Source organism: Oncorhynchus mykiss, chromosome 3 (assembly GCF_013265735.2).
Source record: "Oncorhynchus mykiss isolate Arlee chromosome 3, USDA_OmykA_1.1, whole genome shotgun sequence".
Taxonomy (NCBI): Eukaryota; Metazoa; Chordata; class Actinopteri; order Salmoniformes; family Salmonidae; genus Oncorhynchus; species Oncorhynchus mykiss.
In genome coordinates, this window is record NC_048567.1 from 5655928 (window position 1) to 5674687 (window position 18760).

Here is an 18760-nt window from a genome sequence, read left to right on the forward strand (position 1 = left end):
ATCACAGCCGGATGTGATTCAGCCTGGATTTGAACCAGGGACTACAGTGACTCCTGGACGGCTCTGTGTTTGGAGGATGACAGATGTCAGCGTCGGGTCACAGGGCACTTGAGGACACTTTGGATTCTGACGGTAGCTCACTGTAGCTTATTGCTTTCACTTTCCTCCTAGGGTTGGGTGGTATCCAGATGTCCATACCTTCATGCCATGCCTGTGCCATCCCGGGATATATGGTATTACTGGTAGTGTTTTACAAGGGGCGCAATTTAAAAAATGTACGTAGAAAAAGACCCAAAAGGTCACTTACCAGAATGCTATGAGTACTAAGGAATTCTCATAGAGGATGCTATGAGTTCTAAGGAATTCTCATAGAGGATGCTATGAGTACTAAGGAATTCTCATAGAGGATGCTAGGTAAGTGCTAACGAGCACATTCAAACATTTACTACTAGGACAGACAACCCAGCTCATAGTTATGCAAGTATCTCAACACACAGTTTTCAGCATGCACAAAACAAATGTTAGGGAGCAGGGATCTTAATCCCGGAGGATTAATGCTGCTCTTACCAAGAAGCTTGATCTTGCAAGCTAACATGTTAGCCACTTAGCTAACATTAGCAAGTTAGCAACGCCCAGCTGGAGAGAATTTATTTGGCACATATTAGTTAACTTAATAGTTATATATTGCACCAGTCAGTTTGGTCACACCTACTCATTCCAGGGTTTTTCTTTATTTATACTATTTTCTACATTGTAGAATAATAGTGAAGACAAGCTATGAAAAACATGTGGAATCATGTAGTAACCAAAAAACGTGTTAAACTAAATATATTTGAGATTCTTCAAAGTAGCAACCCGTTGCCATGATGACAGCTCTCCATATGTGTTATTTCATACTTGTAATGTCTTCTATTATTCTACAATGTAGAATAGTAAAAATAATAACATCCTTGAATGAGTAGTTGTCCAAACTTGACTGGCGGGATGTGTTTAGGCTGATTGACAGACCCACTTTTTTATTTGACTGGCTCGCTGGTGTTTCTTAGTTTACAGTGCCTTCAGAAAGTATTCAGACCCCTTTTTCAACATTATGTTACAGCCTAATTCTAAAATTGATTAAATAGTTTTTTCCCTCATCAATCTACACACAATACCCCATAATGACAAAGCAAAAACAGGTATTTAGATGTTTTAGTTTATTTTTTATCATTTATCAACCACATTTACATAAGTATTCATACCCTTTACTCTGTACTTTGGAACACCTTTGGCAGTGATTACAGCCTCGTCTTCTTGGGTATGACACTACAAGTTGGCACACCTGTATTTTGGGAGTTTCTCCCATTCTTCTGGATGGGGAGCGTTCCTGCACAGCTATTTTCAGGTCTCTCCAGAGATGTTCAAGTTCAGGCTCTGGCTGGGCCACTCAAGGACATTCAGAGACCTGTTCCGAAGCCACTCCTGCGTTGTCTTGGCTGTGTGCTTAGGGTCATTGTCCTGTCCGAGGTCCTGAGCGCTGTGGAGCAGATTTTCATCAAGGATCTCTCTGTACTTTGCTCCGTTCATCTTTCTCAAATCATCAAATTTTATTGGTCACCTACATATGGTTAGCAGATGTTAATGCGAGTGTAGCGAAATGCTTGTGCTTCTCGTTCAGACAATGCAGTAATCTCTAACAAGTAATCTAACGATTTCCCAACTACCTAATACACTCATCTGAAGGGGTGAATGAGAATATGTACATATAAGTATATGGATGAGCGATGGCCGAGCGGCATGGGCAAGGTGCAGTAGATGGTATAAAATATGGTATATACATGTGATATGAGTAATGTAAACATTTATTTAAAGTGGCATTGTTTAAAGTGACTAGTGATCCATTTATTAAAGTGTCCAGTGATTGGGTCTCAATGTAGGCAGCAGCCTCTGAGTTCGGGATTGCTGTTTAGCAGTCTGATGACTTTGATATAGAATCTCGATCCTGACTAGTTTCTGTCTCTGCTGCTGAAAAACATCCCCACAGCATGATGCTGCCACCATCTTTCACCGTAGGGATGGTACCAGGTTTCCTCCAGACGTGACACTTGGCATTCAGGCCACAGAGTTCAATCTTGGTTTCATCAGACCAGAGAATCTTGTTTCTCATGGTGAGTCCTTTAGGTGCCTTTTGGCAAACTCAAAGCGGGCCGTCGTGCCTTTTACTGAGGAGTGGCTTCCGTCTGGCCACTCTACCATAAAGTCCTGATTGGTGGAGTGCTGCAGAGATGGTTGTCCTTCTGGAATCCCATCTCGACAGAGGAATTCTAGAGCTCTGCCAGAGTGACCATCGGGTTCTTGGTCACATCCCTGACCAAGGCCCTTCTCCCCTGATTGCTCAGTTTGGCTGGGCGGCCAGCTCTAGGAAGAGTCTTGGTGGTTCCAAACGTCTTCAATTTAAGAATGGAGGCCACTGTTTTCTTGGATCTTCAATGCTGCAGAAATATTTTGTTACCCTTCCCGAGATCTGTGCCTTGACACAATCCTGTCTCGAAGCTCTTCCGACAATTCCTTCGACCTCATGGCTTGGTTTTTGCTTTGACATGCACTGCCAACTGTGGGATCTTTATATAGACAGACGTGTGCTTTCCAAATCATGTCCAATCCATTGAAGTTGTAGAAATATCTCAAGGATGATTAATGAAAACCGGATGCACCTGAGCTCAATTTCGAGTCTCATCGCAAAGGGCCTAATACTTATGTAAAATAAGATATTTCCTTTATTACTAAAAACCTGTTTTCGCTTTGTCATAATGGGGTATTGTGTGTAAATTGCTGAGAAAAAAACGGAATTTAATCCATCTTAGAGTAATGCTCTAACGTAACAAAATATGGGTTAAGTCAAGGTGTCTGAATACTTTCCGAATGCGCTGTACATAAGTGCACACATTTTTGATTCTGGCTAGTGGTCTAGCAAACTAGCATAAAACACCCTAAATATCCCTCCACGTTGGATTTGATAGGTACAAAACAGTTAACAATATCCCATGTACAAAATTCAAGTGCAACAATCTATCTTCCTGACGAATGTCTTACATTTTGGGTGCAGAAACCTACATTTAGTATAACCTAATGTTCCAAATCCCATGTAGCCTAGCTTTTTAACTGTAAAATAATTATGGATTGATTTATTAGCACCCCAAATGTGGCACGTGGACTGATTTACATCTGACCTCCAGTCCGGCTGCCCCCCGTGCCTCACATGCTGTTTAATTTGTGTGGGTGCCCCCCACCCTTTTAAAGCAGCTCTCAGGACACACCCACAGCTAAAAATAAAAATGTATTTGGACCACACTCCTGAAAGCAGATGCAAATTGTGAACACGTGTACTTACACACATTCAAGGACTATTTGGACACCCACCCAGACTGTCTGCTCAGACCTGTAGGACTATTTGGACACCCACCCAGACTGTCTGCTCAGACCTGTAGGACTATTTGGACACCCACCCAGACTGTCTGCTCAGACCTGTAGGACTATTTGGGCACCCACCCAGACTGTCTGCTCCAACCACCTATTCACCATCCAGTGATTACAGCAGGACTTGGGTGCTCTTTAGTTGGCGGAGGTTCCGCCACTCTGCGGAGTCTGCCAGCCATGGACTTCTGGGGAGATATTGTCAATTTGAAGACCACCACAGCAGCCAAAGCTCCATGTGTGGTATGTGTGTTCTGGTCTGTATTGGGAATAGGCATGTGCTTTTTTCATAGCAGTGTGGTTTTTAATACAGTTTAGTTTGAGAGTCTATTACTGTACCAGTGATGGAAGAGTTGGAACCCAAATAAACAAGCAAACTATCTCAAAGTTAAGCCCACTGAATTACTTTGAAACCATCGCCTTTTAGCTATTTCAGTAGAAGCAGCACTTGCTAAATGGGTTCTCTAGAAGTTCTTTCCATATAGAACTCTAGAAGTTCTTTCCATATTGTTTAGCTAGCAGGCCCAGCAACCGTACTAGCTAAATCAATAACTTTCCACTTCATGAACGTATTGCTTTATGTTCTAATGCAGCACATTCAAGCTTTAAAAATCATGAATGTAAAAGTGCCGTGGGGCAGAAGTTCAGAGTGGTCGTCTAGGTAGTGGTGGTATTCTAGGTAGGCTCCTACTGACTGGATTGTTAGAGCAGTAGCACTGACTGGACCACATGGCTTATTTCATCATCAGGAGGTAGCCTATCTATTTAACCCTTTGTGTCTAATTATATTTACAAGGCACACCTTGGTTCTAGAAAAAAGCTTGGCAGCCATTTTTAAACTCTGAACTCTGCTGTAGTGCCCTGAAATAGTGCACCACGCCTAGAATAGCCATGAAAATGACAGGTCAGTCAGTGGCATCTATCATATGTGACAGGAGGCTGATCTGCCTAGAAAGTTAGCAAAATGTTGCCAACTACCACTTAGTTTAATATCTGTCTGTTGAGTTGGTCTCTAATAAATAGACCTAGAGTTTACTTCAATGAGTTCAATAAGTAGTAGACTAAACCTAATAAACCCAACAGGTTGGACTTCTCTTGGGTTCATAGCTGTTACAGAACAATTGTCCCTTGTTAGGAGGAGAATGCAGAGTGATGTAGAGACCAAGAGGGAATGCAAGCTGGAGAGCTGGATAACACAACTTGTAAAGTATAAGTAACTCAAATCTAAACACTGTGTCTGTGTTGTGTGGCTAAGACAGCCTGTCTTTGGACTCGGGGCGTGCTGGCTTGTGCCCAACACAAATATTTACCTCTGCGCTTACCCCCGCAGGTGGTGTCCAGCCGCCTAGGCTTTATTCAGCTGGGACATCCCTCTGAATCGTTCCCCTTGGCTATAGTGTTCAAAGGCCTTTCTCCTGTTTTAGACCGATACCGTAGGATACACTGTCTCTTATAATTAATCTAACCTAGTAGGCGTAAGAGAAACACCTGAAACTATATCCCCCTACATACTGGTCTTGTCAGGAGGTTCTCTTCTGCACTGTTCAACCAATCCAGTAAATATGGAGGAGTTAAGATGGAGTGTCACCTTGTTAATGTCCAAAAGCTGAAATCTCGTCACAGGCTCTTTTTCCATTTCCCCTGAAAAGCAGTGGTAATGGCATCTCCCATATCAACTGAACCATGACAGTTTGGAGTTGTTCTTGTACAAGGTGTAGTTGTATGGAAAATGCAGGGTCTTTCCCATGACTGTTTAAGAGCCTATCAGAATATAGCTATGATTTCTTTGTTGGGTCCAGTCTTGAAGCAGATGAAGCTCTACTATTATACTATTGCCTGTGTGGTCTCAGTGAGATGGCTAGATTAAGTAGTCCTATTGAATTTGACTGCTGTGTTAAAAGTTGTAACCTAATAGGAAGTGGAAGACCAAGAACAGGAAGTTAACGTCACACAGCTCCAACTGTCACCCAATGTGACCTGTATTACTCTCTTCCATTGTGTATCTCTGGTGCTGTGCTGCGTCGTCAATAGGAATGACTACGTAGGCCCATTTTTTTTTAAAAGTACCTCATTTATTTCCTTCCTACCCACTAGTGTCTAGGTTGTTGTACAGTTCTTTCAATGCTTAAAGATGCACTATGAAGAAATCACTCTAAAAATCTAATAGTTTGCCTAATTTCAGTTTGTGATAAAACAAGCAAGTATAGTGTAGAGAATCATTGTACCATCTAAACTGCTGTGAAATATATATTTTCCATAACCAGAAGTATTGTTTGCAGCTGGTGTGCAAAACTGAAAACAAAAGACGCAAAAATGACTGAAGAACGGGAGGCATGGAGCACGTAGACCATATCTACTGCTTCTTAGACTATACTTTTAGTGAGAATGACAGATCTATAACTCACATTTCTATGTGAATTTTGTCAGGTCTCTCAAACAGTTACATATTGCAGCTTTAAAAAATATTGCTCTTTGGGAACTATGAAGATTTAGGCTATTGACTGAATAAATGTCCTTTCTCTCTGCATCTCCACCATATGTACATTCTGTTCTCTTTGTTTCGTTTCAATCTGCCCAATGAATTTGTATTTCTCCTTGTCTCCAGGGGAACGATGATGAGGCGGTGGTGGACCTGGGGAAGACTAGCTCCACCATTCACACCAACTTTGAGAAAGAGGAGCTAGAGAGTAAGTCTGATTTTAGTGTTTATATATACACACAAAGTATCACATGGGCCCGGATCCTATTCATGTTGACAGTATACACAGAGCAGTATCAAGGAGGCCCATGTGTAATGACATTGTATGGCCATAGGACAGAGGGGATTCTACAAATGCATGCTCTCACACACACACACACTCACACACACGTGTTTTTACTCATGCGCTGTAATATCGTGAGAAATTCAGTCACGTTTGTCTGGCTTGGTCTGGTGATTGAGGTATGCATTGCTTCCACCCACATTCCACTGAGCTCTGACTGCAGGGGAAAAGCCCTGGCACAATTTCCAGACTTTATAGGATCCACAATGGAATTCTTAACAATTTATCTTCCACACACACACACACAAGCGGTAGCTGCATCCCCTCCCAAGAAACTGTGTTTGGGGAGACCAGGCTTTGTGAGGTGAACTTGAACACTAATAACTTGTAACCCCCTGGTTAATGAGCTAGAGAACTGTGTAACTTGGAACCCTGGTTAATGAGCTAGAGAACCGTGTAACTTGGAACCCTGGTTAATGAGCTAGAGAACCGTGTAACTTGGAACCCTGGTTAATGAGCTAGAGAACCGTGTAACTTGGAACCCTGGTTAATGAGCTAGAGAACCGTTTAACTTGGAACCCTGGTTAATGAGGTAGAGCACAGTGTAACCCTGGTTAATGAGCTAGAGCACAGTGTAACCCTGGTTAATGAGCTACAGAACCGTGTAATTTGGAACCGTGGTTAATGAGCTAGAGAACCGTGTAACTTGGAACCCTGGTTAATGAGCTAGAGCACAGTGTAATTTGGAACCCTGGTTAATGAGCTAGAGCACAGTGTAATTTGGAACCCTGGTTAATGAGCTAGAGCACAGTGTAATTTGGAACCCTGGTTAATGAGCTAGAGCACAGTGTAACCCTGGTTAATGAGCTAGAGAACTGTGTAACTTGGAACCCTGGTTAATGAGCTAGAGAACCGTGTAACTTGGAACCCTGGTTAATGAGGTAGAGCACAGTGTAACCTTGGTTAATGAGCTAGAGCACAGTGTAACCCTGGTTAATGAGCTACAGAACTGTGTAACTTGGAACCCTGGTTAATGAGCTAGAGAACCGTGTAACTTGGAACCCTGGTTAATGAGCTAGAGCACAGTGTAATTTGGAACCCTGGTTAATGAGCTAGAGAACCGTGTAACTTGGAACCCTGGTTAATGAGGTAGAGCACAGTGTAACCTTGGTTAATGAGCTAGAGCACAGTGTAACCCTGGTTAATGAGCTACAGAACTGTGTAACTTGGAACCCTGGTTAATGAGCTAGAGAACCGTGTAACTTGGAACCCTGGTTAATGAGCTAGAGCACAGTGTAATTTGGAACCCTGGTTAATGAGCTAGAACACAGTGTAATTTGGAACCCTGGTTAATGAGCTAGAGCACAGTGTAATTTGGAACCCTGGTTAATGAGCTAGAGCACAGTGTAACCCTGGTTAATGAGCTAGAGCACAGTAATTTGGAACCCTGGTTAATGAGGTAGAGCACAGTGTAACCCTGGTTAATGAGGTAGAGCACAGTGTAACCCTGGTTAATGAGCTAGAGCACAGTGTAATTTGGAACCCTGGTTAATGAGGTAGAGCACAGTGTAACCCTGGTTAATGAGCTAGAGCACAGTGTAATTTGGAACCCTGGTTAATGAGGTAGAGCACAGTGTAACCCTGGTTAATGAGGTAGAGCACAGTGTAACCCTGGTTAATGAGGTAGAGCACAGTGTAACCCTGGTTAATGAGCTAGAGCACAGTGTAATTTGGAACCCTGGTTAATGAGGTAGAGCATAGTGTAACCCTGGTTAATGAGGTAGAGCACAGTGTAACCCTGGTTAATGAGCTAGAGCACAGTGTAATTTGGAACCCTGGTTAATGAGGTAGAGAAGTGTGAGAATGTAATGTGTAAGCTGTTCCCCCCCCCTCCCACCCTGGTTCTAGCTCTAACAGCATTACTGAGGATTAGCCTGCAGCTCTAGCCTCCACTAATTTAATAGAGCCTTCTCTTTCACTCCCTCCCCCTTCATTCTTTCTCACACTCATTCACTCATTCTCTCTAGAACACTACCACTCATTCACATAATCACACGGTTGGTAGAGGCAGACCCAACCTCCATGTTCCCCTTCCGCTTCTCTGTCCCTCCTCTCTCCTAACCTCCATACTTCTCTAAAGTCATATTTACTTGTGTTTTGTTATACATCATGATCAATGTTCCCCTTAAACTGTGTGTGGGTGCTCCACTCCCCAGGACTGCCTTGCAGAAGAAATACCAGCCCGCGCAGAGACTCACGAGATTGAACTTCACTCTGCTAGTTTCCCTGTTAGTTTACACCGTTTCCCTCTACTGTAGGAATTGTGACCAAATCAACATTTTTAAATGCAACATAATGAAATAAACCGAACTATGCAAGACCGTCTGAGATTGTTCAAAGATCAAAGCGAAGAGCCGCATGTAGCCACGTGTGCACATTTGTTCATGTCCTTTGCTAATTAGTGCATTATTAGCCCAGTTATAGCAATTTCTGGTCAGCAATAGGTAGTGATAAGTGATTGCTTCCTACAAGAGCACAAAACATATACACTTCTAGCCATCTTTGAAAAGCCAGTCAGGTAAAGAGCTTTTTTTATATCTTAAAGGGGCAGTGATGTATTTTGAGAAGGGCTTGAATAAGCTACGTAGTCAATAGGCAGATGGTAGCATACATTTTTTGTCTGACTCTGTGATAATGGTATGCAAATAATAATTTTTGATTTGTAAAGTGGTTTCCTCATCAAAAAGCACAATAAAACATTTTCGGTCACCTCCTTGTCTGAAGGACAAGTTGCTAAACAGATTCATTTCCAGCGATGCACAAGTCTCATGGAATGTAGGCTGACATAGAACACCACACAGTGGCTGTATCGTGGAACACCACACAGTGGCTGTATCGTAGAACACCACACAGTGGCTGTATCGTAGAACACCACACAGTGGCTGTATCGTGGAACACCACACAGTGGCTGTATCGTGGAACACCACACAGTGGCTGTATCGTGGAACACCACACAGTGGCTGTATCGTGGAACACCACACAGTGGCTGTATCGTGGAACACCACACAGTGGCTGTATCGTGGAACACCACACAGTGGCTGTATCGTGGAACACCACACAGTGGCTGTATCGTGGAACACCACACAGTGGCTGTATCGTGGAACACCACACAGTGGCTGTATCGTGGAACACCACACAGTGGCTGTATCGTGGAACACCACACAGTGGCTGTATCGTGGAACACCACACAGTGGCTGTATCGTGGAACACCACACAGTGGCTGTATCGTGGAACACCACACAGTGGCTGTATCGTGGAACACCACACAGTGGCTGTATCGTGGAACACCACACAGTGGCTGTATCGTGGAACACCACACAGTGGCTGTATCGTGGAACACCACACAGTGGCTGTATCGTGGAACACCACACAGTGGCTGTATCGTGGAACACCACACAGTGGCTGTATCGTGGAACACCACACAGTGGCTGTATCGTGGAACACCACACAGTGGCTGTATCGTGGAACACCACACAGTGGCTGTATCGTGGAACACCACACAGTGGCTGTATCGTAGAACACCACACAGTGGCTGTATCGTAGAACACCACACAGTGGCTGCTACTGTAGGCTGTATTGTAGAACACCACACAGTGGCTGTATCGTAGAACACCACACAGTGGCTGTATCGTAGAACACCACACAGTGGCTGTATCGTAGAACACCACACAGTGGCTGTATCGTAGAACACCACACAGTGGCTGCTACTGTAGGCTGTATTGTAGAACACCACACAGTGGCTGTATCGTAGAACACCACACAGTGGCTGTATCGTAGAACACCACACAGTGGCTGTATCGTAGAACACCACACAGTGGCTGTATCGTAGAACACCACACAGTGGCTGTATCGTAGAACACCACACAGTGGCTGTATCGTAGAACACCACACAGTGGCTGTATCGTAGAACACCACACAGTGGCTGTATCGTAGAACACCACACAGTGGCTGTATCGTAGAACACCACACAGTGGCTGTATCGTAGAACACCACACAGTGGCTGTATCGTAGAACACCACACAGTGGCTGTATCGTAGAACAACTATTTCAAAAGCTATTTCTATGTTAAAATGGGATGCATTTTCCCCACAATCGTAGGGCACTGTGACGATGGTCCTATGTACTCTGTCACATAAAATCTAAAACATTTGATAAAGGACCAGACATGGTTTATGAGAAGGACATTTATTTATTGATGATAATGTTGGGCAGCGATGTTCTTTTTGTTGGTCCATCATCCGTGAATGAGAAGTAACAAGAGTTTTTAGTTTGGCGCACCGGGAATTGGTTTTTGTTTTCTCCAGATTTTTTATATTTTTTAATATAGGTTCTTTCTGGTCATACATTTTGGTGATACCAAGTTCTAGATGCAATGTGATATTGTTTACTAATTAAAACGTGAAGGTAGATGGTCAGAAATGTGTATGATTACCTTGTATGTCCTAGTTTTGAAGAGGGTTCTGTTCATAGTTAATTAATGGTACGGGTGGCGCGGTAGGAGCTTAAACCCGGGGGACGTACGTTTTTATGTCCCAGATAGTATTTATGCTATGAAGCGGTGTTTCCCAGCCCAGGTCCTCCAGGACCCCCAACAGTAAATGTTGTTGTAACCCTGGACAAACGCCTCACTCAGCTCATTGAGGGCTTGATGATTAGTTGACTAGTTGAATCAGGTGTGTTTGTCCTGGGTTACAATAAAAGTGTACTGTTGGGGGTACTGGAGGACCGGGATTGGTCAACACTGCTCTAAAGCATGGGTTTATCATAGTTACTGAGGTGTGCTGGTAGAACTACATATGTTTATTATCTGAACGTGTATGTATGGTACTGTATTTAATGTGCTCTGAATGTCAATTGACCAGATACGTGTAAGGGTTTCCCGTTTTAGTTGCATCATGGGTATTGTGATACAGGCTGTATCACAACTGGCCGTGATTGGGAGTCCCATAGGGTGGTGCACAATTGTCCCAGCATCGTCCAGGTTTGGCCAGGGTAGTGTTAACTGACTTGCCTAGTTAAATAAAGGTTCCACATAAGAAGCCTGTCCTCTCATTGTTTGTGGGACAGGACAGGGGACAGGTCAGCATGTTGCTGGGTTTTGTTTGAAGAGCTCTATTTGATCCAGTTTATTATTTTCTAAATACTTGTACATTTTGTCGGCTGTTATTATCTTCACTTGCAAATAGAAAGTGTCACTCTGGGCAATAAATAATGTTCTGCCTTGTTGCCTCCTCACTGTAAAATCCTACTGCCGGTCTCACAGCCACTCTGGTAGGACTACATAATGATCGAATGACCACGGTAGCCTACTTGGCCACGGTTAAAACTAACTTAAAGTGGGTACAGCCCCCGTGTTCACAGTAAACGCAAAACGTTCACGTTTGTGCTCAGCATAACTGAAATTTGCTCAGTGGCGGAAATAATTTGAGGCAGGGAACATTGATCATGAGCCTGCCTAAGAGCCTAGTCTCACAAGTCAGATGATTGTTTCTGAAATGTGAAAGACTGGAAATAGTGAGTTTTGGTCTCTAACTACTGGTTGTCTATAGTGGGAGGTAACGTCAAACTGTATTGGTCACCTGCTACGTAGACCAGGTTTAGACTAACAGTGAAATGTTTCATTACAGGCCCTTCCTATATAATAGATAATATATATAGAATATTATATATAATAGAACTATAACTATATAATAGAAAAGTAAAATACGTAATAATAAATCCACAATGAGTAACGAAAGCTTGTTTTATATTCAAGAGTCACCAGTTGTGAGTAGATATGCACGGGTACGGGGTAGGCCTACATAGTAATTGATGTGCACTGTGTCTCAGTGGAGACATTAGCAGCCTGTAGGAGACCTGACCCCAGCCAGCGACAGTGTTATGGAGACAATTGTTTATCTACTGACTGTGTGCGTGTGTGTGGCCCAGGGACTCCTCCTACTGCGCAGAACATTACAGCTGACAACCCAGAGGTGCTAATGGAAACCACAGAGGAAAACCTCTGAATGTTATTTATTCATAGGAACGCCCAGAGATGCAATAAAGATGTTAGCTGGAAGCCTGGAACAATAACGATTTTAGTTATATTATTAGGGCTGTTGTGTGTCTCTGTCATCCATGTAAATGGAAGGAACTAAGTACTTTTAGACAGGAAACCCTGCAGGGGTATCAGCTGAGTATCACAGACCTTTTTTAGCTGATCCAGACACCAGAGAGGAACTGGGGATGGGGGGGTAGGTAATGTTTCTCTCCATGCTATGCTTCCTATGCTAGGCTCACAGCTCACCTTTAATTAAGGGTGGCACCCACAGCATGGAACACTTCATTTAGGGAGGTCACAACTGAAGTATTCAGATATGTATTACTGCTAAAAACTCCCCGTGGCTCATAATAGGGAAAGCATTGGAAGACACAGGCCCCCACTCACAAATACTATGTTTTTGGTGTGATTTTAAAAAATAAATAAAAAATAATTTGTAATATATATTTTTTTCCCCTCATTGAGCTTAGTGGGCTATGACATATTACATGTATGTGACAGGGGCGTGATGAAGACCCACCATGCTGTAGTCCTCACCTCCCTCCTGGTCCATTTATCTGCTCTGTCCAGACTGACGTCAGTAGTATGCCATCCAGAACGGTTTAACGGTCCCAGCTCTCAAAAGATAAAGTGTGTTTATAAGCACAAAGAGCAGGCTACATGTCCTTCTCCTTTTGAGCCTTCTCTCCTTTCCCCATGTCCTGACAACGAGCAGTGAGTAGAGAGTAGCGGGTCTTGGGCAGTGACGTCCTTTCTATCCGTTCTTAGCTGCTGTCAGAACGGCACGTAACTCGTCCATTCATTTAACGCTTCTGGTATTGCCACTTGACACGCCAGAAATTGAGAGGAGGATAAGAGGGAAGGGTTACCATTGTGTGTGACGTACTTAAACAACAGACAGGAAGACGTGTGTAGGGGGGTGGCACAGTCTGTGACGGTAACTCTAGGGTGGCTGCAGTGTATGAAAACAACTGCATTTGTCTCATGCCATTTTGGGCCTGTAAAGAAAGGGGATCTAAAGATTTATAAAATGCTGAAATCAGACCATATGTATTAAATGCACAGTGTATATACCCAGCCCAACTGCAGATAAGACTATTATACATGGTAGACTGTGATTGACCATGCCTCTCTACCCTGTTCCCAGGTCACAGAGCGGTCTATGTGGGTGTCCATGTTCCTCTGGGCAGAGAGACCAAACGGAGGCACCACCGCAGCCACCGCGGCCACAGACACCACCGCAAGAGGAGAGACCGCTCGGACCATGAAGATGGACGAGAGTCTCCTTCCTATGGTAGCTAAGACCAGTTCACTCTCCCACCTCAACGTCTGCTTCATTCACTGTCCTCAGATCAGCTCTATTGCCATATATCCGTTCTCCAGCCCTGTTTCCTATACCAAACCTTTTACTGTCCTTTTTCCACTAATATTCCCCTTGGTTGTACTACATTACCCATCTTCCGCCTGTACCCCCTGTGTTTCAGACACCCCGTCCCAGCGGGTCCAGTTCATCCTGGGGACAGAGGATGATGATGAAGAGCACATGCCCCACGACCTGTTCACTGAGCTGGACGAGCTGTTCTTCCGGGACGGACACGTCTACGAGTGGAGGGAGACAGCCAGGCATGACGCGCACCCTTCCTCACTACTCCTAGTGGATGTGGTTGGATGAGGAAACATCAACAGCTCCTTTCATCTGTGTGTTTAGGTGGTTAAAGTTTGAGGAAGACGTGGAGGATGGAGGGGAGCGTTGGAGTAAGCCCTACGTAGCCACGCTGTCTCTCCACAGCCTCTTCGAGCTCCGCAGCTGCATCCTCAACGGCACTGTCATGTTGGACATGAGAGCTAACACCATTGAGGAGATCGCAGGTGAGTGTGTATGTATGTCTCTGCAGACATTTTACTGTGTGTGTGAGTCTGAAAGTTGAATGTGTTAAATATGCATGTAACTGTTGAATAAAGCATGCAGTCTACCCTGTACCCCCATAGACATGGTGATAGACAGCATGGTGGCGTCGGCTCAGCTGGAGGAGGAGTTGAGGCAGAAGGTGAGGGAGGCCATGTTGAAGAGACACCACCACCAGAACGAGAAGAAGCTCAGCAACCGCATCCCTCTGGTGCGCTCCTTCGCTGACATCGGCAAGAAACAATCTGACCCACACCTGCTTGAGAGAAACTGTGAGGGCCCTCGCTGCACCTCTCCTTTTTCCTCTTCTGCTCTTCATCCCCTCATTTCAGCTCTTCTACAAAATAAGGGTTTATTTACACCCTTTTTGGTTGTGTTTTGACAGATTGAATGTATGTACTATGCGCATGTTGTTTTATGAAGTGGGTTGGGTCTTTCAAAGAGGTGTCAATTGGCTGAGGTATCTGAGTGACGATGGGCAAGATCTGATTGGTGCATGAGCCTTTTACTGGCATGTGATTTTCCCATCATGACTGTTCTTGAACACTGCAGTGATAAGTCTGAGAGTTTGTTTTGTGTGCTGGATTGTGTTTTCTCCTGGAAAGATGGTTTTGTGATTAGGATTTTGTGTTGAAATGTTGTAATAGGCTAATAGTTAATAACTTAAAACCAAAGTAAATATGTGCACATGCCATCATGTAGCAGTTAAATCACAGTTGAAGGTTATTGGTCAGCTTCCCCTTGCTTGTGATTGGTCCGTTTGAGTGACCTATAGTATATCCTTATTTAAAGTGTGATATAACCGCAGCATTTATTGTGTTTTTGTGACATTGTTGCAAAAGGTTGCTAAACAGCGTTCTTGTGTGTGTTCTGAACATGTTTGCTGCTGTTTGTGGGCAGTTGGCATTATGACAGATGTTAATTGATCTTGACTTAATCTCTCCTGGTTTACTGCGGCTCCGTGTACGTTGTGCAAATGTTCCCTGTGACGTTTTGGGATGTACTGAATATGCCCCTGCTCTTTGTCTTTGACTTCCACTAACAAGACACTTCCAAGGCCTGGGCTTCGCAGCATGAAGAGCATTGTTCCCTTACACACATTTAGTATTCTTACCCTTCTTGATGTATTTTTCCTCTCCCTCTTTCCTTTTTCCATCCTGTCTTCTCTGCTTTCCCAACTACCCTTGCCCCCTCCATAGGAAGTCTATCCACCTCCCGCCCCTCCCTCCTCAAGGTAGTCGAGGGGGTCTCAGTTCCTCAGTCGCTTCCTGCTCAACGCCAGCACCCCCCCCTCCCCCCTTAGCACCCCCCAGAACACCCCTCCCCTAACCAGGTGCAGATCCCCCACCCCTCCTTGCCTGTCCCCCCACCCCTCTGACTGACCCAGACCCACCCCTCCCTGCCTGTCCCCCACCCCTACTCTGATTGACCGGTGAGGGTAGGAGCTGGAGTATCCCCAGTGTGGAGGTCCATGCTCCAGATGGGGAGGAACTGAAGCTCCGGTCCGGTCTAGTCAAGGACCACAAGGAGGAGTCTGGGGTGCAGACCCTGCCCGTCTGGTGCAGCTCCTCCCCCCACCTCCAGCAGGTTAAATATCCTGCAAATAGCATGAAACCCTCCCTCCACACCTTCTTCACCTTACATAATCTGACCCCTCTCAGTCCTTAACATTGTATGTGTCTGTCTGTGTGCTTGATGACTTGTGAAGCACTTAAAGAGTACATTTCATCAAAACAAACCAGATGTTTTAGACTTAGTGAAACACGTCAATTCTGGTCTTCATTTCCACAGTTGGTTGCGAATGGGCTATATTTTTTTATTTTGATTTACTATTAATCTCATTCCCCCCAGCGGTTACATCACACCTTGAGAAGGTTCCTCTACATCATCTCAAGCGAGCGGTTCGGAATGAAATGCACTCCCTTCTGGATGTGCTTGGTGGTACCACCTCGTGGCTTACTATAAAAACAGGTGACCGCACGCCTTATTTGGCAATGGTCTTGGTAAGTGGAGTGTGCCAATATATATTTTGCATGATGCTTCCTTGACTAGACTACTGGCGTTACACAAAATTCTAAAGGCAGGAAGGCACATTTCCGCATATGACCAAATTCAATGTTTTTGCTTACCGTTTCATGCATCTTTTACGAAGAAAGAAAACATGGAGGCTATGAGGATTATACATTTATTTGTAGCTACATCCATCGTTACAAGAAATAGATGACAATGGCTCATAGTTCAATGGTTTTGAGTTCTAATCCCACATGGGGCAGAGATGTGTACAGTTGAAGTTGGAAGTTTACATACACTTAGGTTGGAGTCATTAAAACTAGTTTTTCAACCAGTCCACACATTTCTTAACAAACTATCGTTTTGGCAAGTCGGTTAGGACATCTCCTTTTTGCATGACACAAGTAATTTTTCCAACAATTGTTTAAACACAGATTATTTCACTTATAATTCACTGTACCACAATTCCAGTGGGTCAGAAGTTTACATGCACTAAGTTGACTGTGCCTTTAAACAGATTGGAAAATTCCAGAAAATTATGTCATGGCTTTAGAAGCATCTGATGGGCTAATTGACATAATTTGAGTCAATAGGAGGTGTACCTGTGGATGTATTTCAAGGCCTACCTTCAAACTCAGTGCCTCTTTGCTTGACATCATGGGAAAATCAAAAGAAATCAGCCAAGACCTCAGAAAAAAAAATTGAAGACCTCCACAAGTCTGGTTCATCCTTGGGGGCAATTTCTAAATGCCTGAAGGTACCACGTTCATCTGTACAAACAATAGTATACAAGTATAAACACCATGGGACCACACAGCCATCATACTGCTCGGGAAGGAAGGGAAGTTCTGTCTCCTAGAGATGAACGTACTTTGGTGCTAAAAGTGCAAATCAATCCCAGAACAACAGCAAAGGACCTTGTGAAGATGCTGGAGGAAACAGGTACAAAAGTATCTATATCCACAGTAAAACAAGTTATATATCGACATAACCTGAAAGGTCGCTCAGCAAGGAAGAAGCCACTGCTCCAAAACCGCCATAGAAAAACCAGACTACGGTTTGCAACAGCACATAAGGACAAAGATTGTACTTTTTGGAGAAATGTCTTCTGGTCTGATGAAACAAAAATAGACTGTTAGGCCATAATGACCATTTATGTTTGGAGGAAAAAGGGGGAGGCTTGCAAGCCGACGAACACCATCCCAACAGTGAAGCACAGGGGTGGCAGCATCATTGTGGGGGTGCTTTGCTGCAGGAGGGACTGGTGCACTTCACAAAATAGATGGCATCATGAGGGAGGTAAATTATGTGGATATATTGAAGCAACATCTCAAGATATCAGTCAGGAAGTTAAAGCTTGGGTCTTCAAAATGGACAATGACCCCAAGCATAGTTCCAAAGTTGTGGCAAAATGGCTTAAGGACAACAAAGTCAAGGTTTTGGAGTAGCCATCACAAAGCCCTGACCTCAATCCTATAGAAGATGTGTGGGCAGAACTGAAAAAGCATGTGCGAGCAAGGAGGCCTACAAACCTGACTCAGTTACACCAGCTCTGTCAGGAGGAATGGGCCAAAATTCACCCAACTTATTGTGGGAAGCTTGTGGAAGGCTACCTAAAACGTTTGACCCAAGTTAAACAATTTAATGGCAATGCTACCAAATACTAATTGAGTATATGTAAACTTCTGACCCACTGGGAATGTGATGAAAGAAATAAAAGCTGAAATAAATCCTTCTCTCTACTATTATTCTGACATTTCACATTCTTAAAATAAAGTGGTGATCCTAACTGACCTAAGACAGGACATTTTTACTATGATTAAATGTCAGGAATTGTGAAAAACTGAGTTTAAATGTATTTGGCTTAGGTGTATGTAAACATCCGACTTCAACTATGGATGGATGGATGGATGGATAGATAAAACCATTTTATTTACAGTATTCATCCTGTGCCCACACACTTGTAATTCTGAAAAGTGAACGCATGCCTGTGAGAGGGGTGGCCCTGGTAGTAGTTGTAGGTTTTTATACAGTACCCAAGACTATTGAGTTAATTTGACCAAGAGCTACAACATGAATACTGCAATGTGGGTTGGATTGAAATTAGCCCCTAATCTTCATTATATCAAGGTGACGACTCGCTTTTTTCTCCAACACAATACCGCAATAAATGTAGGTCCACATTTCAATGTATAATTATTATTTTTAAATTGCGCCACATTTCGGATTTTAATTTACACTTGCAGTAGATGTCAGGAACTCATCACCTTTCCACTGAGAGCTGACTGTCCAGAGCAATATTTGCTCGAGATGCACATCATTTTATTATCAGCACGTGCCAGTGGACTTCTGGTGAGAATGCTTTAGTGTTGGGATCAGGTACTACTATGTTTACCCACCCACAAAATTAATATTTATGAGCAATTTCCCCGCTACCCACAACTTCTCACCTGAAAATGTGAGCGGTTTGGGCAAAGGCTGAATTTGGAGTTTATACGAAGTTTGGTAACTGTTTACATTAAGTTGGCC

At 43.7% G+C, this 18760-nt stretch overlaps 1 protein-coding gene across 2 annotated transcripts in view; it reads left to right on the forward strand.

Annotated features, from left to right (window-relative positions):
- LOC110534121 (sodium bicarbonate cotransporter 3) overlaps positions 1-18760 on the forward strand; it is a 68884-nt gene that overhangs the window by 18666 nt on the left and 31458 nt on the right. The window contains exons 1-6 of one of the 2 annotated variants that reach the window (XM_036966756.1): positions 3417-3696; positions 6059-6140; positions 13463-13609; positions 13800-13938; positions 14024-14184; positions 14305-14493. In XM_036966756.1, coding sequence (XP_036822651.1) covers positions 3634-3696; positions 6059-6140; positions 13463-13609; positions 13800-13938; positions 14024-14184; positions 14305-14493 — 781 coding nt within the window. In that variant the 5' untranslated portion in view covers positions 3417-3633. Of the gene's footprint in view, positions 1-3416; positions 3697-6058; positions 6141-13462; positions 13610-13799; positions 13939-14023; positions 14185-14304; positions 14494-18760 lie in introns of those variants that run through there. The other variant, XM_036966755.1, reaches the window with a different exon arrangement.